Raw genomic sequence first — 26,315 nt, 5'->3', positions numbered from 1 at the left:
AAATCAATGTTCATGCCGTTAGGTTGGAGGCTACTCAGGTGGAATGGTCATTCTTCTCCATTGATGCTGCCTGACCTGCTGTGTTCCTCCAACATTTTTGCGTTTGTTGCCCTGGAAGCCAGGTATGTTTTCCCCCTGCGGTCCAAAGTGCTGTAGGACACTTAAAAATGTTGTTATGTGTTGTAGTGGATCTCGAACTTTCCCTCAGAGCGACCCAAGACAGAAAGGGAAGGGGATGGTTCACTCTGACGAGCACATGAATAACGCCGGGAGACTAATACAAATTTACGGTGAATGAGAGGTGACAAATGAACAAGCGCTTTTCTCGCATTTTCTAGAAGTTTCGCTCACGACGTCACGGAACGGCAGCGGCCCGGGTGACGACGAGCTGACGTAATAACAGAGGCGGAAGTGAGCGCAGAGGTTACGTGTTTTCCCCTCCTCCTCTCTGGTTGCTGGTCGGCGGATGTTTTAGATCGGCTCGCTGGTGGCAACGAGCGGAGGTTGAAGCGGCCGAGTGTGGACAGGAGGGCACGGGCTCAGGAGGTGAGCGAATGACCGGGGCCCGGGCTCCGGCACCGCCATGGCGGACTGCGCGGCCGATAAACCAAAGCGAAACAGCGGCCTGGGAGAACAAAATGGGGGAAGCGGGAGCACTGGGAAGCCGAGGCCGCCGAGCGCCTCTTCACCCTCCCCGTCCACCTAGGAGTTTTGGGGGGGGGGGTGCAGGCATCCGAGAGAAGTCGGTGGGTGGGGAGGATCGCGGGCGACGCGGCCTCTAGTTGCAATCCCGCCGCTCGGTGTGCGCCGTCCCTCGGCTTCCAAGCGGCGGTGGGCTCATGTGCCAATCGAACTGTAACCTACCCTTCCACCGGGCACTGAGATTTCAGGGTTTGGCCTTGGCCTCCAACCGACGATCCCTGTCATAATGCTTTTTGCAACGATATCATGACTTGTGATAAACTTGTCACCGCTGATCCCCACCAGTCCTCTCCATTCTGCTTCCATCTCGTACAGGCAGGCAGGAACACAGATCGTGCTGATAATTTCCTGTGGTTGCTCTCACCACTACAGTTTTAATCTGGTTTTAGATATAATTGGTGTATTTTACCAGCGGTTGCCTAGTCAACGCCTTACTGTTGCATAATGGTTTAGAACCGGATTTGTTAGTTGTCCAGAAGTCAGCATTCCACATTTGTTTCTTACTGATTCATTAGTTCAGCAATGTAGTAGTTATATGGAAAGTTGGTACAGAGTGTTCCGACGACTGTTAAAAGATTCAGGGCCACAACCATCTGAATTTTTAAAACCTTGATAGTAATGGGATATGATTCGTTGATTTGTAAGTGAACAATGGTTTAGTTCTAATAAATTGTGTGTTTCAGGTGGTAACTTTAGCTAACGCACCGATATATTTTGTTTATCTTGTGAAATCTTCAAGGGCTCGAGGGAGGAAAGAATCTCAAAAGTACAGAAATACTTTTTGAGATTTAAAAAAATCCTCTAAATCTGTAGTTTTTAAAGAAGGCTTGAAAGCTAAGGACACAAACAAGGAAGTGACTTTTATTTTCTGATTGGAATTGCCTGCTATTGTACTTGGTTACATGGGGAGCAGCCGTGTGACTCATTTAGAATCATTTTGAAAGAAATTTTGACAACTGTGGATTGAATTGCTCCTTTAGGTATTCGAGCACTAATCTGGATCAACATACCTATAAGCAGAGTGTCTTAGATGAGACACAATTGTTCCTCTTCAGTGAGATTCAAAACTTATGCTTTCAAGGAACCGAGTGACAGTTATGCAGAGGTTTGTTCTCCCAGAGTAGAAATCTTAAGTATCAGAAGACGTGCATTTAAGGTAAAAAGGGGAAGGTTGGTTTTGAGTGGCAGGTGCCTAAAATAGGCTGCCAGAGGTGGTGGTGGAGGTAGATCTAATGGAGGTGTTTGAGGCTTTTAGATAGACTCGTGTGAATGCAAGGAATGGAGAGATGGATTTTGTGCGGGCTTGAGACATTTAGTTTAATTTGGCACTGTATTTGGCGCTGGCATTGTGAGCTGAACAGCTTTCAGTGCCTGACATGACAGGGAATCAGGCCCTTCTGCCCAACTTGTCTATGCCAGCCGCTGTCCCAATGCAAGTTAGTTTGGCCACAGGTTGTGGCCCTGTGTTTGACCAACATCTCTAAGCCTTTTAAATCCATTACTTATTCAATTGCCTCTCAAATATAATAATTGCACTCGTCTCTACCATTTCTTCGGGTTGCTTTTGCATGTCACCACCATTCTGTGTGGGAAAACTGGCCTCTTGTGTCTTGGAGTCATTGATGGTTTTGGGCCTGTACTTACTGGAGTTTAGAAGAATGGGGGTTGGGGAGTTCTCACTGAAGCCTATTGAATATTGAAAGATGTCGTTAGAGTGGTCATGGCTAGGATGTTTCCTGTAGTTGGGAGTCTTGAATGCCTTGAAGTACAAGAACGTCCCTTTAGTAACAGAGATGAGGAGGAATTTCTTGAGCCAAAGAGGGTGGTGAATGTGTGGAATTCAGACGGCTTTGAAAGCCAAGTCATGTATATTTAAAACACGTTGATAGGTTCTTCATTAGTAAGGGTGTCAAAGATTACAGGGAAGAAAGCAGGGTGATGGGGTCAAGGGGAAAATAGATCAGCCATGATAGAATGGTGGAGCAGACACAATGATCCAAATTGCCTAATTTTGCTCCTATGTCCGATGTCCCCTTTGAATCTTTTTTTCTCACCTTAAACACTTGGGGAAAAGCTGACCATTCATATTATCTATGTCCCTTAAGATTTCCCTTACAATTATAAAATCCTGTAAGGTACCCTGTCTGGGAAATTAATTCTCAGCCTATTCTGTCTCTTTGTAACTCAAGTCCACCAGTCATGGCAAAATCCTTGCTGTTTTTTTGTTTGCATTTTCTATAGTTTAATCTCATGTTTTCTATAACATAGTGACTAGAACTGTGCATGTACTCCCAGGTGAGGGCTCACAAATGTGTTCTACAGGTGCAGCCTGGCATCTCCAACTGTTGTACTTCGTGCCCCTTCCCATCAAAGCAACTGTGCCATGTGCTGCCTTCCCCACACTGTTCAGTTAATTTCTGCATAGAGGCTTCTTCTTGGTGGTTGTGGCTAATAATTAATCCCCATCAAGCATCTTTGAAACAGATGGAAGATCCTAAAGCTGTCTGATATAATTGATTGTTGCATTTCTTAGATTGCTATGCTTGAAGATGGAAAATGTCAGAATCACTATTTTGGGTTAAAAGTGCTTGGGTATATTCTAGCTGTTTTTGGAAAAGGTTATTTTTACTTAATAGAAAATGTGTTTTTTTTTCTGTTTTGAAACGTATCCAACTTTTTGTCACCACTTGTGATTGAAAAGTGTAGAGCAGGGCCAGAAAATTATAACTGGTTGAAGCTGTGACTGTTAGAACAGAACTAATAAAACACACATAGCTTTATTTGTAGATTTATAAGGCAGAGTACTGTGCTAAGGTCTACATGTGTATGTAGAGCACTACGGCGCCCAAAACCTTTGCACAGTACTGTAGTAATTTTATGTACAGCTGCCACAAAACAGATTTCATGACATGTGAGTGATAAACCTGATTCTAATATGGGTCTCTTTTGTGGACTGAGAGTTGGAAGGGGACACAGAGTGGGGAATCATGGCTGGAAAAAGAGGAGGGGGGAGCAGGAAATACCAGAGAGACGTTCTGTAATGATCAATAAACCAATTATTTGGAATCAAATGACCTTGCCTGTTGTCTCAGGGCTGGGTGTGTCTGCACCTGCACCTCCCTCCCTGCCCCTGGCACTTCTCTGCCAGCTGTCCCTCCTTGACCCTCGCTATTCCCAATATCCTTTGCTCCCACCAGATTTACAAACTCACTCGCCGCTCCACCGTAGCTATATGTATGTGCTTAAGACTGTTGCCTAGTAGAGTACCTGTGAGAAAATGGAGAGTGGTGTTGAGGGGTAATAAATCAACCAGAATGGAATGCTGGTTCAGACTAGATGGGCCAAATGGTCTTATTCAGAAATAAAAGCTTTTGAAATTTAGACCAGCTTTGGAATGGGGAAATCTCACTTTGAAGTAATAGTTCAGGAGATAGCAATGATCCTGGTTAATGTCATGCTTGTAACTACCTTTCTGTACAATGATCTTTGTTTCAACCAGAGGGGCAACTCCTGCTTCAAGGAATTTTGCAAGTCAGCATTTGCATATGGACTTCACAATGTGTTTCATGGTCAAGGTTTATCTGGGAAATGAGCCTCCTCCCTGTTATGGCTTATAAATGTTGAAATTTGACCCTGGCCTTTCCTAGCTTACAACTACTTTTATTTAACCTGGGGAAAAACATCCAAACAAAATTTGCAGGCATTACCAAAGCTAACACCCAGATGACATAAGGAGACTCAGGGAAGGATGTATGTCTTAAAGGCATTGAGAAAATTTGAGGTATGGGGGAAATTTCAGAGCTTTGACACTAAAAGGTAAAGCTATTAATTATGCAGTTATATTTATCTAGCTACTCCTTGCTGTTCTATATAGAGCGATACAGTGTGTCTCATTTGGAAGTACTGAAGTGAATCAGGGAAATGTGGATTGAATTGCTCCTTTAGATATTTGAGCACTAATCTGCATCAACAGATTGTTGATGTGAGCATCACACCTATTGGAAAAGTGTCTTTTGGGGAGACTTTAAGATGAAATTATGTTCTTCACAGAGATTCAAAAGATAGAATATGGTGTCTTAAATACATCGATAATAAATTTACTTTGAATCTGATGGGAGTTGGTGAAATATTTTCATGTTCAAAGTAAATTTATTAACAAAGTATGCATCAGTCACCTTGAGATTCATTTCCTTGTAGGCATTTAGAGTAAACTTAAATATGACATTGGATTTGCACTTAGCTACACAGTCATAGTCACAGTATAAAGCAAGTACAGCAGGCAGCTAAGCATACAGCCTTGTGGTGCAGCTGTGCTGATGGTGATTGTGGAGGATATGTTACTTATTATTTTTTTGCTAATTTAATTTAAGTATTTAATATATATTTATCATCATCATCATCATCAGGTACCATGCCCAGTTTGAACTTTGACTGCCGTGGCCCACACACTCCTGTTTCGGGTCAGGTGGATCAATTCATTGGTATTCATTTCCAGTTCTCTGGCTGCTGTCTCCATCAGCATTTGTCTTTGCCTTCCTCTTGCTTTCTTCCCTTCAATCTTTCCCATAATTACCGTGCATTCTAATTCCTCTTTCCTAATCACATGTCCGATGAAGTTACGTTGCCTTTTCATGATCTTATACATTATTTCTCTTTTTGTGCTTGCTCTGTTCATGACATCTTCATTAGATATTTGTTTCATCCATGATATTCTTTGTATCCTCCTCAAAAACTACATCTCTGCTGCTTCAATTCATTTCCTCATGTTACTAGATATTGTCCAACATTCTGAGCCATATAACATAACTGGATAAACGTAACATTTCAATGCTCTGAGGCGGGTTGTCATGCCTAGTTTAGTGTTGGTCAATATACTTTTCATTCTCGTAAAGGTGTATTTTGCCATCCCTATTCTTCTTTTGATGTCCATGTCGCACCTGCCACCTGATGTCACCCAGCTTCCTAAGTAGCAAAAGTTCTGTACTTGTTTTATGTCTTCCTCGTTTATTCTCAGCCTGCAGATAGGATTCTCCTTTTTAGATATCACCATACATTGTCTTTTTGCAATGATAGACCCATTTTTGCACTTTCTTCAACAACTGTATCAATTGAGTTTTGTAGTTCTTGCTCCGTACTTGCAATTAACACAGTGTCACCCGCATATCTAAGACTATTAATGTTTTCACCACCAACTTTGATTCCCAAGATGTCTCTTATTTTTTGTAATATTGTTTCATTGTACACGTTAAACAAATCAGGAGAGAAAACACACCCTTGTCTAACACCTCTCTTGATTTTTGTAAACTGACCCACTTCTCCATCCATTCTTACAGCAGCAGTTTGTTTGTTCCCAGTACAGATTTCTGATGAGGTGGAGGTTTTTCAAATCTAGATCTAGAGTTTCCTGTAATATTTTGAATAACTTATTGTGCTTCACTTTATCAAATGCTTTTGTGTAGTCGATAAAACAAACAAATCTTTTTGCACTTGAATACCTCATCCTGATAGTATCCTTAACATCAATATCGCGTTTCTTGTACCTTTGTCTTTCACAAAACCACATTGTTCTTTACCTATCTCAGCTTGTATCTTACTTCTAGCTCTTGTCATTCAAAGTTCTTAGAAGTATCTTAGTGATGTGACTCATTAAACTTATGGTCGTATTTAATTCACATTCTGTTGCTCCAGGTTTCTCAGGGAGAGTGATAAATACTGATTTTTTCATCTCTTCTGGTATTATTCCAGTCTCATAAATGTCAGTGATTAAATCAGTAAGTTTTACAATTCCATGATCTTCAAGGGCGATAATTTGTTCTATTACTAATTCATCAGGACCTGCTGCCTTTCCTTTCTTCATCTTGTTTATTTTATTATGAACTTCAGATTTTAAAATACTTGGACCTTCAAGGTTCTTCATAATTTCTGGTTTTTCGCCTCGATCATCTTCAAACAATTCCTGAATATACTCAGTCTATCTGTTCATAATCTCATCTTTTTCCATGATAATGGTGCCATCCTTTGCTTTCAAACATCCACCTGAAGAACAGAGGAGCTTTTTACCAGTGATATTCTTGATTTGTTGATGTAAACTTTTATATTTATATACTTCATGTTTTTTTGGTTATGTATTGCACTGTACTACTGCCACAGAGACAACATATGCCAGTGATATTAAACCTGATTCTGACCTTCAATCACATTCTTCCCTTTCAGACCTTTTCTGTGATTTCCACCATCTTTTATTGTTCCTCAAGAGTGAAGCGGACTTCTGAGGCATGCTCTCTGAGGCTCCTTCCTAATTGCCATCCCCCTGTTGGTCCAAGGGATAATGCTGTACAAAGCCTGTGGCTTACTTCGAAACCCCAAGTTCAGTCCCAGCAACCCTTGGTAACATCTTCAGTCACCGGTCTGATGTCAACTGATTATCTTTTGGATTGCTTCACATGATTTGTAAGCTGGTTTGGGCCAATTCATCCTGCAGGAGGTGAAGTATCACCCTTGCCACCATTAGTGATCAGTCTGTGCAGTGAATTTGTTGGAGACAGGCAATTATGTTTCTTAAACTTGGTAGTGACACAATGGTAGGGCAGAAAGTCAGTTTGTGAAGAGGATATAAGGAGGTTAGTGGAATATTGTTAGCGTACATAAAGATCTGGCATTTGGAGTAAAATTTGAAACTGCCCTTCTGGCAGGGAAGATATAAAAATGGTGACAGACTGCGGAACTCTTGAGATGCAGAGAGCCTTGGATATCCAATTGCATGAATCACATGGTTAGTATTAGCTGCTGTGTATAATTGCAGTGCAGGTAGTGCAAGTGTGTCTCATACCCAGTAGACCAAGTTAAATCCTCACTTCTGGTACTGTTTGTGTGAAGCTTGCATGTTTTCCCTGAGAATGTGTGGGTTTTGTTTTGGTGCTTCTGTTCCTGCCACATCTGAGACATATTCTGGCTGTTGGGCTATTTACCTACTATAAACTACCTCCAATGTGAGTGGTTGGAGAATTGTAAGGGGGAGGATAATGGGCATTTATGATTGCATAGCCTGTGGGGAATGAAGTGGGTGAGGGAATAGCATTCCCTCGCTATTGGTTTGAGAGCCAGCTTTCTCAATGGTATTTTGTAATGAAAAATGAGAGAAGTAATAGAAAGTTGTTGCTTTTTGTCAAGGAAATGTACTGAAGGTTATGCTTAGTTGTATAGTTCATCGGTGATATTACGTGAAGTACTTTGTCTCCTTATTTAAGGAAGAATGTAAATATGTTTTGATGGGCAGAGTGGATATATTTCTTCCAAGGGAGATAGATGTAAGGCACTCCTTCCCTGTAGTAGCCTGCAGGTCACCCGTTGGGAAGGTGTAGCACCTTCCGGATCAGGGTCTCGTGAAGCCATGGAAACAGGTAGTGGACAGTTGTATGAGCAGCTGATGCATATTACGAATCCTGATTACGTGACCACTGATGCCAGCCAGACAATTTCTGAGGAGTATTGATAATAGCCAGAGTCACCCATCGTGTAAACATTCTACCCAGAAGAAGGCAATGGAAAACCATTTCTTTGGAAAACATTGCCAAGAATAATCACGGTCATGGAAAGACAATGATCACCCATGTCAAACGACACGGCACATAATGAACGAAAGTAATTATGTTGGAAGGAGCTCAGTGAAAGTTTGCTAGATTGCTATTGCAAGAGCCATGAAGGAAAATTTGGACAAACTTGGCTTGTATTTGATGTAGCTAGTGAGAATCTTCTTATCATGAATCAAAAATATTTTGCATAGATTGTGATTGGTTGGGGAGAGGATGTTTCCTCCTGTAGTAGAATCTAGAATTTGAGGGAAGTTTAAGATGGATGAGGCAAAAGAATGAGGGTTGAGAATCTTGAGGAAAATATTAAATGAGAATCTTTTCTATTTTTCTTATTTGCTTAATGTTGCTCTGATAATTTGCTTTAATTATTAGAATCAATGTGATTTCATCCATTGTCACCTTATTTGTGCCATATGTTAAAAGAAAGGTTGGGATGTGGTTTTAAAAAAATGAGTGGGATGTGGTGATATTTGATAACATGACTCTTTATCTGATTAGACTGTTTAGAATTCTTGAGCAGAATTTAGAATTATTTTCATAGTGGTCCTTTTTTTCCTTCTGGAATTAAAGTAATTAAATCAGGAATAAATGGACCAAATCAATAATAACAATACTGCGTTGTTGTGTACATAGAACATAGAACAGTATAGCACAGTACTGGCCCTGCAGCCCACAATGTTGTGCTAACCTCTTAACCTACTCCAAAATCAATCTAGCCCTTTCCTCCTGCATTGCTCTATTTTTCTTCCCTCCATGTGCCTGTCTGAGAGACTCTTAAATGTACTTAACGTATCTGCTTCTACTACAATCTTCAGCAGTGTGTTCTACGCACCCACCATTCTGTGTAATAAAACCTACCTCTGATTTCCCCCATACTTTCAATCTCCATAAAATTATACCCTCATATATTATACATTCCACCCTAGAAAAGGGCATTGGCTGTCTTTATCAATGCCTCTTGTCTTGTAAACCTTTGTCAAGTCACCTCTCTTCCTCCTTCACTCCAAAGAGGAAAGCCCTAGCTCTCGACCTTTCCTGATAAAACATGCTCTCTAAAGCAGGCAGCATCCTGGAAAATCTCCTCCGCACCCTCTTTAAAGCTTCCATATTCTTCCTATAATGAGGGGACAGGAGCAGAACGCAATACTCAGTGTTGCTCCTGATGTGGCCTCCCCTAAACTGGTGAGACCTGATGTAGATTGTGGGACTGCTTTGTCAAGCACCTTTGGTCCATCAGAAAAAAGCAGGAATTCCTGGTGGCCAGCTATTTCCATTCCAATCCCCATTCTGACATGCCGTCCAGGTAGCCTCCAACCTGATGGTATAAATATAGGTTTCTTTAACTTCTGATACTTTTCCCCTCTCCCTCTTCAATTGCCAACTCTGGCCCTCCCTCTTACCTCTTTTCACCTGTCTAATACTTCCCTTTCTCTCATAGTCTACTTTCCCATCAGATTCCTTTAGCCCTTACCTTTTCTAACTATCAGCTCTCAGCTTCTTATTTTATCCGTGCTCCCACCCACCTGGCTTCACCTATCACTTTCTAGTTTGTACTACTTACTCTCCTTCACCTCATTCTAGCATCTTCCCCATTCCTTTCCAGTCCTGATGAAGGGTCTCAGCCCGAAACTTTGGCTGTTTATTGATTTCCATAGATGCTACCTGCCCTGCTGAGTTTCTCTAGCATTTTGACTGTTGTTTAATCCTGTACTCTGCCATCTAATTTTGACCTTTTATGTTGCATTACTGCACTTTTCTGCCAGCTTTTCAGCCCAGTCCTGCATCCTATCAATTGTCTGTTGTAGAAGAATTCAGTCAGGCTCGTGAGGCATGAGCTGGGGCTCTCAACTGACTTCCTAATCAGACGATGATCCTCCAAATTCTCATAACCAGCTCTAGTTCCTTGTGTCAGGTGTATGAATGTTCTTGAACTCCAGCTTCGCCCAGTTTGGATTTGTCTCCTGAAATCTAATGCAATGGTCGACAGCAAAATGCTAACAAACTACCTGGAAGTTATTGTGAATGGGCAATAAAATGTTGTATAATTGGAAGACTTTCTCATTGTGGTAATTGGAGCCTTATTTGGCAGGATTTGAATAGACTTTAAAAAGCTACAATATCAATTAGCTTTCAGAAATCGCAAAATTAATGTCCTTCAGTGTCTTAGTAATAAGGTACTGCATTGTGGAGCACTGCTTGATTTGTGCTTGTAATTCGAGTAACCCACGAAAGAATTTTGCAGGCTAAAAGTGAAGGGTAAATATGACTTGGTTGCCTAAGAGTGCAGGCACCAAAACAATATTCTGCTTTTGTTTACTCTTGTGAAAGACTCCAAGGTGTCTGAGGAAAGGGACTATAATTTGCTATTATTCGCTCAGGAACAGCTTCTCCTCTGCCATCCGATTTCTAAATGGACATTGAACCCATGAACACTACCTCACTACTTTATTTTCAGAATCAGGTTTATGATCACCAGCATGTGCCGTGAAATTTGTTAGCTTAGCAGCAGCAGTTCAATGCAATATGTAATCTAGCAGAGGGAGGAAAAAAATAATAATTAAAATAAAATGTAATAAATAAACAAGTAAATTGATTACATATATTGAATAGATTATTAAAATATGCAAAAACAAATACTGTATATTTAAAACAAAGTGAGGTAGTGTCAAAAGCTTCAATATCCATTCAGGAATTGGATGGTAGAGGGGAAGAAGCTGTTCCTGAATGGCTGTGTGTGTGTCTTCAGGCTTCTATATCTCCTACCTGATGGTAACAGTGAGAAAATGGTATGCCCTGGGTGCTGGAAGTCTTTAATAATGGGTGCTGCCTTTCTGAGACACCGCTCCCTAAAGATGTCCTGGGTCCTTTGTAGGCTAGTGCCCAAAATGGAGCCGACTAGATTTACAACCTTTTGCAGCTTCTCTTGGTCCTGTGCAGTAGCCCCTCCATACCAGACAGTGATGCAGCCTGTCAGAATGCTCTCCACGGTACAACTATAGAAGTTTTTTGCACTACTGACTTTAACTTCTTAATAAACATATATTCTTAATGTAACTCAATTTATTCTCTACTTAATTGTATATGTATTCCATTGTACTTTTGCTGTAAAAAAAAACAAATTTTACAGCTTTTGCTGGTGATATTAAATATTCTGATATTTAATTGATAGCAGACTAGCTTGATACGTTGGCTGTTTGGCTATTTGCCTGCTATAAACTACTCCTAATGAGTATGAGTGGTGGAAGAATTGGGAGCGGGAGGATAATGGGTACAGGTGATTGAATATGATTAGCTAGTCATGCCTTTCAAACCTGATTGAGTTCAAGGAAATGTTGTGTGCAGTTCTTATCACTTAGTTTGGAAGGATATAATTTAAGGTGGAAAAGGACAGCAAAAATTCAGAAGGATCATACTGGAACTGGAGGGCTTCAGTAATCAGAAGATGCTGGGTAGTAATCCACTCACAAACAAGAGAAAATCTGCAGATGCTGGAAATACAAGCAACACACACAAAATGCTGAAGGAACTCAGCAAGCCAGGCAGCATGTGCCTGTCATGACTGAGCTTTTGTTTTCACCGCCTCCGTCTCTGAGCCTACCTCTTTGGCGAGAACTCTTTACCTACACTGAAGACCCCTTCTCCCATTTTCAACCCTCCTCTTCCTGGACACCCTGCTCTGGATCTTTTATTGCCAACTGCAAATGGGACATCAACTGTCTTGACTTAAACACTCCTTTCTCCAATTCCTACCTCACTGCTTTTGAACACTCTGCTCTCCACTCACTCTGTACTAATCTTAACCCCTCCATCAAACCTGCAGATAAGGAGGATGCTGTAGTAGTCTGGCATACTGACCTCTACCTTGCTGAGGCCCAGTGATAACTCGGACATCTCCTCTTACTTGCCATTTGAACAGGACCCCACTAAGGAGCACCAGGCCATTGTCTCCCACACCATCGTTGACCTTATTAGCTCTGAGGGTCTCCCATCCACTGCCACCAACCTCATAGTTCCCATGCTCTGCACCTTCCATTTCTACCTGCTGCCCAAGATCCACAAACCTGCTTGTCCAGGAAGACACATTGTTTCAGCTTGTTCCTGCCCCGCTGAACTCGTATCTGCGTACCTCGACCCTGTTTTATTTCACCCCCGGAGTTCAGTCCCTTCCTACGTATATCATGACATTTCACACACTCTGGATCTTTTCCTTGGCCCCCATCTTGGTTTTTATTGATGTCCAGTCCCTATACACCTCCATCCCGTAGGAGGAAGCCCTCTAAGCTCTGTTTCTTTCTGGACACAAGACCTGACTAGTTCTCCTCCACCATCACTCTTCTCCACTATCACTCTCCTCTGTCTAGCAGAACTTGTCCTCACTCTTCATAATTCCTTCTTTGGCTCCTTCCACTTCAAACAAAGGTGGTCATGTGCACTCACATGGGTCCCAGCTGTGCCTGCCTTTTTGTCAGCCACGTGGAACAGTCTGTGTTCCAGGCCTACACCGGTGTCCATTTCCAACCTTTCCTACGCTACATCGACTGCATTGGTGCTGCTTCCTGCACCCATTTGGAGCTCATCAACTTTATCCACTTTGCCTCCAACTTCCACCCTACCCTCAAATTATGTGGTCCATTTCCAACACCTCTCTCTCCTTTCTTGATCTCTCTGTCTCCACCTCTGGAGACAGCTTATCACTGCATTATAAATCCACGGACTCTCACAGCTATCTGGACTATAGCTCTTTCCACCCGGTTACTTGTAAAAACACCATCCCCCTCTCTCAATTCCTCAGTCTCTGCTGCTTCTGCTCTTAGGAGATGTCCTCCTTTTTCAAAGAAAGGGGCTTCCTTTCCTCAACCTTCAACTGCGCATCTCTTCCATTTCACACACATCTGTTCTTGCCCATCCTACTGCCACCCTACCAGGGAGAGGGTTCCTTTTGTCCTCATTTACCACTCCACTAGCCTCTGCGTCCAGCACATAATTCTCCGCAACTTCCACCTTCTGCCATCTCCAACGGGATCCCACCACCAAGCACATTTCACTCACCCCCCCCCCCCCCCCCGGCTTTCCACAGGGATCGCTCCCTACACGACTCCCTTGTCTATTCGTCCTTCCCCTCTAATCTCCCTCCTGACACTTATCCTTGCAAGCAGAAAAGGTGCTACACCTGCCCCTACACCACCTCTCTCTTTCTCTACCACTCTGGGTTCCAGACAGATCTTCCAAGTGAGGCAGCACTTAAGAGTCTCTCTGGGTCATGTACTGTGTCCATAGTTCCCTGCGTGGCCTTGTATTCTGTCTGGGTAGCCTCCAACCTGATGGCATGAATATCAATTTCTCGAACTTCTGCTAATGCCACCCTCCTCTCACCATTCTCCATCGGTTTTCCCTCTCACCTTATCTCATTGCCTGCCCATCACCTCCCTCTGGTGCTCCAGTCCTGTATCTCTTTCACCAATTTGCTTCCGAGGTCTTCACTTCACCCTTCCTCCTCCCAGTTTCACCCATCACCTTGTGTTTCTCTGTCCCCTTCTCTCACCTCTTAAATCTACTCATCTTTTTTTCTCCAGTCCTGCTAAAAAGTTTTAGCCCGACATGTCAACTGTACTCTTTTTTTTCCATAGGTGCTGCCTGGCCTACTGAGTTCCTCCGGCATTTTGTGTGTGATGCTAGGTAGGCCAGGATTCTTCCTTTGGAGGTTACGAGGCTGAAGAGTGACCTTGTAGAAGTATATAAAATCATTAGGGGCTTAGATAGGATGAATGCTAATGGTCTTTTTCCCAGATAGGAGAGACTAAAGTTCGAGGGCTTGGGTTTAAAATGAGGGTAAAGATTTAAGAGACCTGAGAGGGCAACTTTTTCCACAGAGTGTCGGGTTGAGCTACCAGGGGATGCTGTTGAGGTAGGTGCAGTTATATTGTTTAAGAGACATTTTAGACAGCTACATAGTTAAGAAAGGTTTAGGGTATGGACTATTTGGAGCAAAAATAGCTCAGGTGATTTGGGTTGAAGAACCTGTTTCCATGCCTGTATAGCTAATATCTAATGTGGAGCAAGTTCTCTGCAAAAATTGCATGCATAGACCTTAAAATATTAGAAATCAGGGTTGACACACTCCCTACTGATGTAAAATTAATATTTCCCTTTTCTATTTCCAGATTTAGATTAAATCCAAATAATACATGGGATTGATGCTTCAAAAACAAATGATATAGAAAGGCAGGATAGTTGCTGATTAAATGATGAAAACTGTTATGCTGTGTAAGTTATTCTTTCACCAGATATCACTCCGAAATGGGGTGAAATTGAAGTGGCAAAGTCCTGTTATTAAAATAACTGATCTGACCCAATTAAATTTATGCAGTACAATAATTGGCACTTCTTTCTAATGTCTATGCCAGTAATGGTGCCTACCTGAGCATCATTTTTGCCTATGTTTGACCTTTCTTATCCATGGTCCTGTCCGAATGTCTTTTAAACATTGTAATTAAGATCATTGGAGCAGAATTGAGCCATTTGGCCTATCAAATCTGCTCTACCATTCAATGAAGGTTGATTTTCTTCGTGCTCTTTCTTCCAGTAATCTTTAAACCCTCTACTTGTCAATCTCTGCACCCAATGACAGCATTCACAGTCCTCAGAAAACAAAATTCTACAGACTGACCTAGATGTAGAAATTCCTCCTCATCCTTGAATCGTAGACTCTCCTACTAATGCAAACTTCCTCTCTGTGCATTCTATCCAGGCCTTTTGAATATTCAGATTTCAGTGACATTCGTGCCCCCCACCTTCCCAGCCTTCATCCTCCTGTACAGGCCCAGATGTGGAAAGCTTTCATTTTCGTTTCCAGGGTAATTTTTGTGAAAGCTTCCATTTTCAGGGTAATTTTTCTGAACCTCCTGGATTCTCTCCATATGCTTCCTTGGATATGGATTTCAAAATTGCTTGCAGTGTTTCAAAAGTACTCACTTTTGCCACTTCCGGCTGCTTGTCCACATAGCCACTGACATCTGTTCGAAAGAATATGCCCTTTAGGCACCCTTTGTGCTCTGGTTTTAGACCACCCATCCTTGGGAGCAAAAATTGCTTGTGTTTATCAGGTGTGACATTCAGTAAAAATGTGTCAGACATTCCCTTCACCACTCTTTTTACCTGTCTCTCTTTCTACAGGGAGCTATGTTTGTATAGTCGTAGTCATACTTTATTGATCCTGGGGGAAATTGGTTATACCCTGAGATGTCTGTATAACAACACTCTCCAGGGTCCAGCCATTTTTTTGTGTAATGATAGTTGATGTATGGTATACAGTATAAAGGTACAGATTATCTGAAAACTCCCGAAATCCAAAATGTTTTGAACGCTGACATATCATCACAAATGGAAAATTCCACAAGGTGCTTGGAAGGTAACCTTATCAAACACTACTTCACTAAGCATTTAACGGCTATGCTGTCTCCCCTTGTTGGGGGCTGTGAGGATCACGTCACAAATTCGACTGACTTTGTAAAAATGATAACCAACATCCAGCTGACCCTGGAGGACATAGTGGTCAGTTTTGATGTGGTGTCCCTGTTCACGAGAGTTCCCAATTAGGACAGCTGCAGTCAAGGTTTGATAAGGATACAATTGACCTTTTCGAACACCTTTATATCAATGTATTTCCTCTGTAAGGACGAAGTGGCCATAGGATTGCCCTTGTTGCCGGCTATTGCTATATTTCTGAATTCATTGCCCTTGCACCCCAAATGCTGCTTCAGATACCTCGATGGCACCTTCGTAGTGTGGCCTCATAGATTCCAGACACTCCAGCAGTTCCACGACTATCTGAACAGCATACATCAATTTACAATGGAGCTGGAGAAGAATGGTTGATTCCCGTTCCTGGACATTATAACACTACAGAACGTTGGCGGGTGCCTGGAACGTGATGTCTATTGGAAACCCACTCACATGGACTTGTACCTCAACAATAACAGCCACCATCACGCCTCACAGGGTAGAGTAGTTCTTTCTACTTTGATTAACCTTGCAAAAATTAATTCGAACCTGGAGACTCTCCATGAGGAAATAAGATGATGCTGCACAATGTTCCTAACAGAACGGTTTCAAGGTGAAGAACATCAGTCAGGCCCTTAAAAGGTTGAAATAAAAAGGAAACCTAACAACGAGGAGGAACCCATTGTTACTGCCCATCTTCCCTATATTTTCCTGGTTTCTGGAAGGATCGCCAGGATCCTGAAGAAATACTGGACTAATACCATTCACAAACCTGTAAAGAAGCTAATGCGGGTCAAAGATGACCTGGGACTCGGGACAGCTGAAGTTTACAGTATTCCCTGTGAATGCAGACCAGACGGGACTCGTGGTGGAAAACTGCATCAAGGAGCACAGGAGGTGTATCTATTTGGGTTACCCGGAGAAATTGGTGGTAGCAGAACAATGCATTCGCATTGGCCAGGAGATTGACTTCAGGACAGAACTATTGTGCCATGCCAATGGCTTTTGGGACTGCCTGATGAAGGAAGCCATTGAAATAAAACTAGAGGAAAAGAATTTTAACTAAAGCAAAGATCTCGCTCTAAGTAAGAACTGGAATTTGATTGTAAACAAGATGGGAGAGTGGAAACCTGATTGGATGAAGACTAACCAATCAGAAGGGACAGATGGCCATGCCCAGGAATCATCCTTGATTAAGATTACAGTTTGTTATCAAAACGTCAGTTAATATCGATACCTGTACCTGGCTGGAAGTCCGAGAGGAATTTACACAATATATACAGAAGTTAAGATTGTGGAGTTAATTTGCGTCTCCTATACAAAAATTCTAAAATCTGATTTTTAATGGAATGGTTCTGGATTGGAAACAGCATCTACAATTGGAATCTCATTTCAAGCCATTATGGCAATTGGAACTGGGCCAAATGGAATTCAATTTTGCTAATTTTATATCCTTCAAAATACATATTCTAATCATGTGATTTAACTAATACAAATTATTTTGTATATTAATTGAGGAAGTTGAAGGGTCAGTAGCAACAAACTGAATTTTTATTTGCAGTGATAACTATCTTGGGAGAGACAAGAGACTGCCAATGCTGGAATCTGGAGGAGCTCGGACAGTCAAGCAGCATATGTTTGGGAAGGAGGATTTTTAAGAACATTTCTAATCATTTTGAAATTTTTACCTTATCATTTGAGTGCATTCAGTAGTGTTAATATATTAAAAAGTAACACCTTTGTCACTTATAGCCCTCTGGGGTGATCCTTTTGCTGTTTGAGTACATTCCTCACTGGACTTGGCCTGTTGGCGTCCATTATTGCTAGACTATTATCCTTCCCCACAGAGCCTTTTTTGCACTGGCTGCACCAAGCTTCAGTGCACCCTTCAACACACACTGCTGGAACTTGTAATGTGCTAGTCAGCAGCAATTCACTTGAGGTCAGGAATTGTCTATATCCTGGTCATGACCCTACATTGTAACTGTTTGGAGAGTGAAAAACGCCAGTTTGAAAAATAAAAGGAGAGGGTGGAGTAAAATGGGGACAGGTAGGTGAAAGGTAGAGGCAGTCTGAAGAAAATTGGCAGATAGAGCCAGGTGGAGGGAGTGGAGGATGCCAGTAGCTGCTCAGTGATAAGTAGAAATGCACACATTACCAGGGTTGGAATCCACACTATGCCGGATAATTTTGAAAACGAAGCTTTTTCTCTTCGTTTTTGACCCTCCGTCCACACTAAAGCGGCGTTTTCAACCCCCGAAAACAGAGATTTTCAGAAACGGTCTCCAGAGTGAATAAATCTGAAAACGCCTAATATCCGTTGTTGTAGTGTGTATGGGGTAACCAGAGAGATTTAAAAACGCTGTCATGACAACACCACAACAACAATGATTTTTCTGCTTCTGCCTGGTACTGTGCAAGCACTGCCGTACGGCTGTTATAACACGCAGTCGGTGTGAACAGCATGAGAGTTAAATTGTAAAATGAGCTTTTTTGACTATTTAAAAACGCTGTCATGACATGCCGGAACAGGTGGCCGCAGCGCGGCGTTTCGATGTTTTCTTGAACATAACCTAACAATTTCAGAACAGACGGCAACGAGACTGAAGCCAGAAGAGTTAGAAATGTACTCACCAAATACTTTGACCCATAGCCTACTGAATAAATAAGTATACTCACTTTGCCCTGTTTTCTGCCCTTGCTTGTATGAAGGTGGTTTACCTACCTATGCAAGTACTTCTCTGACAATAGATGTGTAACAGCCTAATGTAACATTGTATGGAAGTACAAGATAACACTGATGCAGACATGTTTTATACATTTAACAAGGTGCTTTATTAATGCAACAGAGTTAGTCAGTTTTTCAGTGTTCATCGTCAGCCGAGTCATACTGTCCGTGAACTCCCTGTCGGTTGCCTCCATACGCTCCAGTATTTGTTTTTTTTTAGTTTTAAGTCCTCCTGCACGAGAGCTGGAGAGCAATTCCTTTAAAGTTTTTCTACTCTAACTGGACAAACGCGCACCAAGTATATTGTTTCCTCTTCGCTTGTTTTCTGTGTGTCCTGTGCACGCCCAGTAGGAGGAAATTCGCCCAAATATCCGCCTAATGTGGACGGAGATATTTTGAAAAACGCTTCATGTGGACGCCTGTCGTTTTTACTTGAAACCAGCATTTTCACAATTATCCGGCGTAGTGTAGACGTAGCCTAAGAGAACAGAGTAATAATGGGGACCATTTAGAGCGGAGCTGAAAGACAAATAAAACAAAGGAGAGGGGATCTCCTGTGTAGTGGTGGGTGTAATTATGAGCGACAGAAAATGGATGAAGAGCATCTTTATTTGCAAGACACTGTTCATAGAAGCTTATTACAGCATGGGGATAAGAAGGGTCAGAAAATTTAATCTCCAATCAATTCAAAACTTGGGTCTTGTCACTACAGGGCAGAGATACTGAAGCTGCTTGATATAAAAAGTCTTTATTCATCACAAGGAGAACTCTTGGAGATCCTGTCAGTAGAGTACAAGTTTTTGTACTCGTACAAAGTTAACTCAGATGATTCAATACATTTTCAACAGCTACAATATTTGTTTCAGTATTTTCAGTTTGACAAATTATTCTATTGAGTTATGCATTTACAATAAGAGTTCACTATAACTGAAGATGCGCCTCTATGTTGGGACAGAATAATTCACATGGATGTTCCAAAAGCTTCCTAAAACAGATCTCGGGCATCCAGAAAGAACTAATATGAGAAAATCTGCAGATGCTGGAAATCCAAACAACACACACAAGATGCTGGAGGAACTCAGCAGGCCGGGCAGCATCTATGGAAAAGAGTAAGCAATTGACATCTCAGTTGGAAACATTGGTTGTTTACTCTTTTCCATAGATATTGCCTAGCCTGCTGAGTTCCTCCCGCATTTTGTGTGTGCTATTCAGAACTAATGTGTGGGCTGACTGAATACAGAAGTATTCCAATTATTAAAAGAGCAAATGCACCTGTGATTGTATTTTCTGTTCTTAATGACTATCAGTCTGATCTGGAAGCTTCTATGTTCTCAGTCACAATGATGGGAAAAACCCAGCATTTTCTGCTTTGATGTTGTCAAGGAAACATCCCTCATTGTTTTGTTTGGCTGATGCATGTGAGAAGGCCTCATAGTTTTATCACTTTGCAAACCACATTTCTGGAGCAGCTGGCCTCCAGCTGTGGGCCAGTGATCTGTAGATGATACTGTTTGTTTACAAAGCTGACCTTTTAATTTCAAATGGATTAATGTTTGTAATTTACAAATCCTGAAGAATGATTTGTACTTGAATTAATGCTGGTATAATTCATATGATTGCATAACTCCTGTATCCTTAACAGGCCTTAACATTTTATGAAATCATATTTGAGGTCAGGTAGTGGAGGTCAGTGAAAGGTGGAACAGCCAGAAGAAAGTGGTTTTGGGTTGAATGATCATGTTGGGGCAGATGAAGCCTGCTTTTGGAATTAATATGCATAATTGAACTAGGGTATTAATTGAAGTGCAACTTGAAGAAAACAATGGGAAGCAGAGGATAGGGTGACCAGATGCTCAGAAGGTAAAGGCTGTGTGGATGAGAAGGATGGTGCTAGATTAATAGCCTACACTGGCTGCTGATTGGGGCAGGAGGTGTTTATAGTTTGTGAATGAGGTCAGATCGATAGCCAAAGGAATGGGAAGGGAGATGTGACAATATTGCAGTTATAGAAGGGAATAAGTTAGAAGAGAATGAGAATGGTGGTTTTGAAAAGCCACTTTCTTAATTCCTATGAAATAGCTGAAAAACCTGCTTGGTGATTGATTATATCATTTCCTGTATGAATTTTTCCAAGACCATTAAAATCTTGAATAGTTACATAAAAAGATAAAATGGAAAATAGTTGGAATTGAAGTAAGCAACACACAATACTAGAGGAACTCAGCAGACCAGCATCTATGGAAAAGAGTACAGTCGATGTATCAGACCAAGATCGTTCATTTGGACTGGAGGGAAGAAAAAGATGAATCAGGTGGTGGGCAGAGGGGAGGGGAGGAGAGTTAAGTGTTAGGTGAAACTCAGAAGGGGGAGGGGTGAAGTGAAGAGCTGGGAAGTTGGTGAAAGAGATACAAGTCTAGAGAAGAGGGAAATCTGATGGAGGACAGAAGGCCATGGAAAAAAGAAAAGGGGGAGGAGCACCAGAGGGAGGTGATGGGCAGGTAAGGAGATGAGGTGAGAGATGGAAATGGGAACGGTGAAGGTGGGGGGCATCACTGGAAGTCTGAGAAATCAATGTTCATACAATGAGGTTGGCAGCTACCCAGATGGAATATAAGCTCCTCCAACCTCAGTATGGCCTCGTGTTTCTTCCTCCCCTCCCCCTCCTTCATACTGACATCTTTTTTTTACCCCTTCAGTCCTGATGAAGGGTCTCAGCCTGAAATGTCAACTGTACTCTTTCCCATAGATGCTGCCCTGGCCTGCTGAGTTCCTCCAGCATTGTGTCTGTGTGTGTTGCTTGAATTTTCAGCTTTGTATCGTTTTAGGAATTGAACAAATATGGCTCATGGTCAGGTATAAGTTGGTTTCTCTCAACAGTGGCATGTATTTAGCACAGTTTTGGTAGTATACAGAATCACAGAATGGTTATAATTTAGAAAAAGGCCATTCAGCCCAAGTCTGTAGTGCCATCTAATTATTCCATGCTTCTGCCTTATCACCACATCCTTTCAGAAACTTATAGCTATTTTCAGAACAAAATAATTGAACCTGCCATCACAACTATTTTGGCAGTCCATTCTTGACCATCACTATTAGGTTGGTAAAAATGAGGTTGTCCTTGTGTCATTTTTGGTAATGGTGGGAAAACACTTCGGCGAGCATTTCAGCTATTCCTATTGAATGTCTGAACAACTGGAAGACTGCACCATTTGCACCAAATATTGATATCTTCACAAAGTTAACTTCGACAGTAACATATGTACCATAAGCAATGTTCTATTTGCATCAAACTCTAGTGCATTTACTTCCAAAATGTTATCTGGCATGCTTGAATTCTTGCAAACCCTTTATAAATAGAACAATATGTCTTGCAGTTCTAAATTCATCCTTGGCTCTTGGTCTTCCATGCTCCTATGACTAAATATCTCATTCATAGCTATCATTTATAAATAGACATAAGGTCATGATGAATGCTTCACAGCCAGTTGGCCTAGTTTATACAAGCAGACATAGCAACATTGGTAGTGTTGTTCTTGTTATCGTTCAACAAATAACTACTAGTTTTGCCAATTTTGTGGGCAGTTTATTGAATTTTTGCATCAGTTTTGAAAAATTACTTAAGTCATTGTAATGGCACATATTCCCAATTCAGTTATGAATTCGTGCAATAGCCAGTCATAGAACACTACAGCGTAGAAACAGACTCTTCGGTCCATGTAGTCAATGAGGAACTGTTCTGTCTACTCCCATTAACCTGCACCTGGACTACAGCCCCAGTACACCTCCCTTTCATGTACTTATCCAAGCTTATTTTAAAATATTGCTCTTGAACCCATCTCATTATTTCCTCTGGCAGCTCGTTCCATACTCTCCACTGAGCAGAGAAGTTTACCCTCGTGTCCCTTTAGATATTTCATCTTTCACCCTTAACCTATGATCTCTAATTCTCACAACACACTGGAGGAACTCAGCAGGTCGGGCAGCATCCATGGAAACGATGAGTCGACGTTTCTGGCCAGAACCCTTCATCAGGACTGAAGAGGGAAGGGGCAGAGGCCCTATAAAGAAGGTGGGGGAGGATTGGAAGGAGAAGGACAAAGGGTCTCGGCCTGAAACATCAACTGTACCTCTTCCTAGAGATGCTGCCTGGCCTGCTGTGTTCACCAGCAACTTTGATGTGTGTTGTAAGAAATGCTGTGCTCACTGTACACCCGTGATTGTGTAGCCAAGTTTCCATCGAACTCAATATATAAGTTTACTGATGACGCCACAATTGTAGGCCTTATCTCGGGTAATGATGAGTTTGAGTACAGAAAGGAAATTAAGAACCTGGTGGCATGATGCGAAGACAATAACCTATCCCTCTACGTCAGCAAGATGAAGGAATTGGTTGTTGACTACAGAAGGAGTAGCAGACTGCACGACCCCATTTACATCAGTGGTGCGCAAGTGGAACAGGTCAAAAGCTTTAAGTTCCTCGGGGTCAATATCACAAATGACCTGACTTGGTCCAACCAAGCAGAGTCCACTGCCAAGAAGGCCCACCAGCGCCTTTACTTCCTGAGAAAGCTAAAGAAATTTGGCCTGTCCTGTAAAACCCTCACTAATTTTTATAGATGCACCGTAGAAAGCATTCTTCTAGGGTGCATCACAACCTGGTATGGAAGTTGTCCTGTCCAAGACTGGAAGAAGCTACAAAAGATCATGAACACAGCCCAGCCCATCTCACAAACTAATCTTCCGTCCTTGGACTGACTTTACACTGCACGCTGTCGGAGCAGTGCTGCCAGGATAATCAAGGACACGACCCATCCAGCCAACACACTTCTTGTTCCTCTTCCCTCTGGGAGAAGACTCAGGAGCTTGAAGACTCGTACGGCCAGATTTGGGAACAGCTTCTTTCCAACTGTGATAAGACTGCCCAACAGATCCTGACCTGGATCTGGGCCGTACCCTCCAAATATCCGGACCTACCTCTTTTTTTTGCACTACTTTACTTTCCCTTTTCTATTTTCTATTTATGATTTATAATTTAAATTTTTACTATTTACTATCGATTTGTACTCTAGGGAGCGCGAAGCGCAGAATCAAATATCACTGTGATGATTGTACGTTCTAGTATCAATTGTTTGGCGACAATAAAGTAAAGAATATAAAGTGAGGATTTTGAATATTCCTTTCTCTGTGAAAACTCTTGCTTAGTTTTTCAACGCTTATTTACAGAAAAACTCAGTTGTGCTTTTCCACATACACTTTTCACTTCATTAGGTTCACCTGTACACCTCATTAATGTAAATATCATCCAGTCATGTGGCAATAACGCAATGCGTAAAAGTGTGCAGTTTAGTTAAGAGGTTGTTGTTCAACCCAAACATCAGAAAGGGGAAGAAATGTAATCTCAGTAACTTTGACCATGTTGGTGCCAGATGGGGTGGTTGAGTATCTCAGAAACTGCTGCTGTCCTGGAATTTTCATGCACAAGAGTCTCCAGAATTTACAGAGAATGGTGAAATTTTTTTAAAAAATCCAACGGTGGCAGTTCTGTGAGCAAAAATGGCTTGTTAATGAGAGAGGGGAATGGCCAGACACTAACAATGTGTTGCTATAGTGATGTGCAGAAGAGCATCTATGAATGCGCATGTTGAACCGTGAACTGCAAGGGCAGCAGACATAACAAACGTACACTGGCTAATTTATTAGATGCAGGAAGTACCTAATAAAGTGGCCACCAAGTGTTAAATGCATCTGAGCTCATGAAACATCAAAGGGACTCACACATAAACCTTTGACTATTTAGAATACCTCTGGGCAGTGCTAGAAATATCCCATTGATCTTCAATTAACTATAGTCCAGTTTTTCAAGAAGTCTTGTCTAGAAGATAATGAGCTAATTATTCTCTCCATACAGTCATCAAATTTGTATTTAATTCTTAGCACAATATCCTTATTAGAAATTCTTTATTGAGTTTCATTATTTTTGGGACTCTTGGGAAAACTTGTTCTGGCTAACTTGATGTGTGTCACATTGTTCCTTTTAATCTAATATTTTTCACTTGTATCATTCTGCCTGACCTTTCTACAATTGGAACTCAGCAAATCAGTTTTGTTTTGGTGTTTTAGCCTGTGACTTGTTCTGAAGTTAACTTTAAGGTGCAAATAATAGCAATAAGGCAACTTTTACAAGAGACTTGATACCTTCAATTGTGGGGAGTAAATTTTGAGGTATTGCGTATAAAAATTTTTTTTCCCTTTGTTAGCAATTGATCAATTGGTATTCACAGTTCAAGATAACTTTGAAAAAAGTAGTGAGTTGATGAACCAATTGTTAACAAACTAATTCAATAAATTCCACAGGATGATTGCTTTGAGTCATCAATTTTGGCCTCCTTGTGGTGTTGTTAAACTAGAGGGTGATTTGAGTGGTTAGTTTTTAATGCTCGGGTTTAATTTGATCGCATTCAAGTGCTGTTTAATTGATTAGGGCATAAACTTCCTGTGCTGTGTCTCAGAAGTGCTAGCCTTTGTCTTGCAGTCAAGGTCAACTGGGAATTAAGCTTCAGGTTTATTGTGCTTCTTCCTTTATTCCTTTCTAAGTAGGAAAAATCTGGGAGTTTCTTAATTTCATTAGACATCACATTGTGGCGTTTCTGCATTATTTCTTGAACTGGAATTTTTTTTTAACCATATTCTAAACCATGTCTCGTTGCAGGTGATGGTTGGGTATTTGAAAGTAAGTACTGTATAGCAGTTAGGTAACCGCTGATTTAAAGTCAGTGTACTTAAATATTTTTCAATACACTTGCAAATGATTGTAGCAATGCAATTTCAAATTGTTAATCATTGTGCAGTAGATACCTTAATCATTGCAAGCTGGCTAAACCAGGTGAGGGTAGCCGACGGGTCTGAAACCCTCGGTGAGATAGGGAGTTGTCTATCCCAGCATGTGAAGACAGACTCCGGCGGATTGAGTAAACGAGACCAATGGAAGGTCCAACAGTCAAGAAGGCAGTCTCTGCAAGCGTTGTGGAATGTGTAGAGCACGACAAGGCAGAGTAGTGGTCATCCACTACGCCTAGACCCATCTCCAGCCGTCTCGACTCTTGTCTTGCTACTGGATCCAGTTGGGAATTGGGAAGAAGGATTGAGGCTGATGCTGCGCAACTCTCCCTCATGTAAATCCAAATCAAGCACTAGTGTGGACACCTTCATCATCATCATTAATGGTGTCGAGGTCTTTATCGACGACAATGGACAAACAACAACAATTCATTGCAATTCAGTCTGATTTTGGAAACACGGCATTAGTGAACTTGAATAGTAATAGAAACTTATGGCCAAAAGGTTCAAAATAATTGAACAGGATGGTTGTATAGGTTTCTTAGGTGTTGCTTTTGCTTTGAAATGCATGATCTGGAAAGAGAAGCTGAAAACTTGTCATCACTTTTTGTTAATTAAAAATACATTATAAATCTGATTTCTTTACGTTTTATCATTGTAGGGTTTTAAAGAACTGAGTCGTTAACGATGGTGGACTACTACCAGGTATTAGGAGTACAAAAACATGCTTCTCAAGAAGAAATTAAAAAAGCGTAAGTCTAAATTGTATGAATGCTAATAACTTGGTAACGATCACAACTGAGATTTATTCTAAGTAAGGATCTAGAAAGCAGAAAATGGTTCCTCATCTAATGCTGTAATGTAGATATTATTTATTTCTTTAATCCAATTTCCTATTTTTTGTGCATCTATTTCAGAGCAGAATTTTCCCATATTAATGTGGACTTCACAAACAT

General features: G+C 41.4%; 1 protein-coding gene across 5 annotated transcripts in view; it reads left to right on the top strand.

Moving 5' to 3' along the window:
• The first annotated feature begins 416 nt into the window (after window positions 1-416).
• The window catches only part of dnajb6b (DnaJ heat shock protein family (Hsp40) member B6b), a 116,107-nt gene continuing 90,208 nt past the window's right edge, over window positions 417-26,315 (top strand). Inside the window, exons 1-3 of one of the 5 annotated variants that reach the window (XM_072254035.1) lie at window positions 417-546; window positions 6,916-7,089; window positions 26,021-26,111. In XM_072254035.1, coding sequence (XP_072110136.1) covers window positions 26,047-26,111 — 65 coding nt within the window. In that variant the 5' untranslated portion in view covers window positions 417-546; window positions 6,916-7,089; window positions 26,021-26,046. Of the gene's footprint in view, window positions 547-6,915; window positions 7,090-7,118; window positions 7,187-26,020; window positions 26,112-26,315 lie in introns of those variants that run through there. The other 4 variants (XM_072254034.1, XM_072254033.1, XM_072254037.1 and 1 more) reach the window with 4 other exon arrangements.

Source organism: Mobula birostris, chromosome 3, assembly GCF_030028105.1.
Source record: "Mobula birostris isolate sMobBir1 chromosome 3, sMobBir1.hap1, whole genome shotgun sequence".
NCBI classification, from domain to species: Eukaryota; Metazoa; Chordata; class Chondrichthyes; order Myliobatiformes; family Myliobatidae; genus Mobula; species Mobula birostris.
This window is presented reverse-complemented; position numbering and strand designations above follow the sequence as displayed.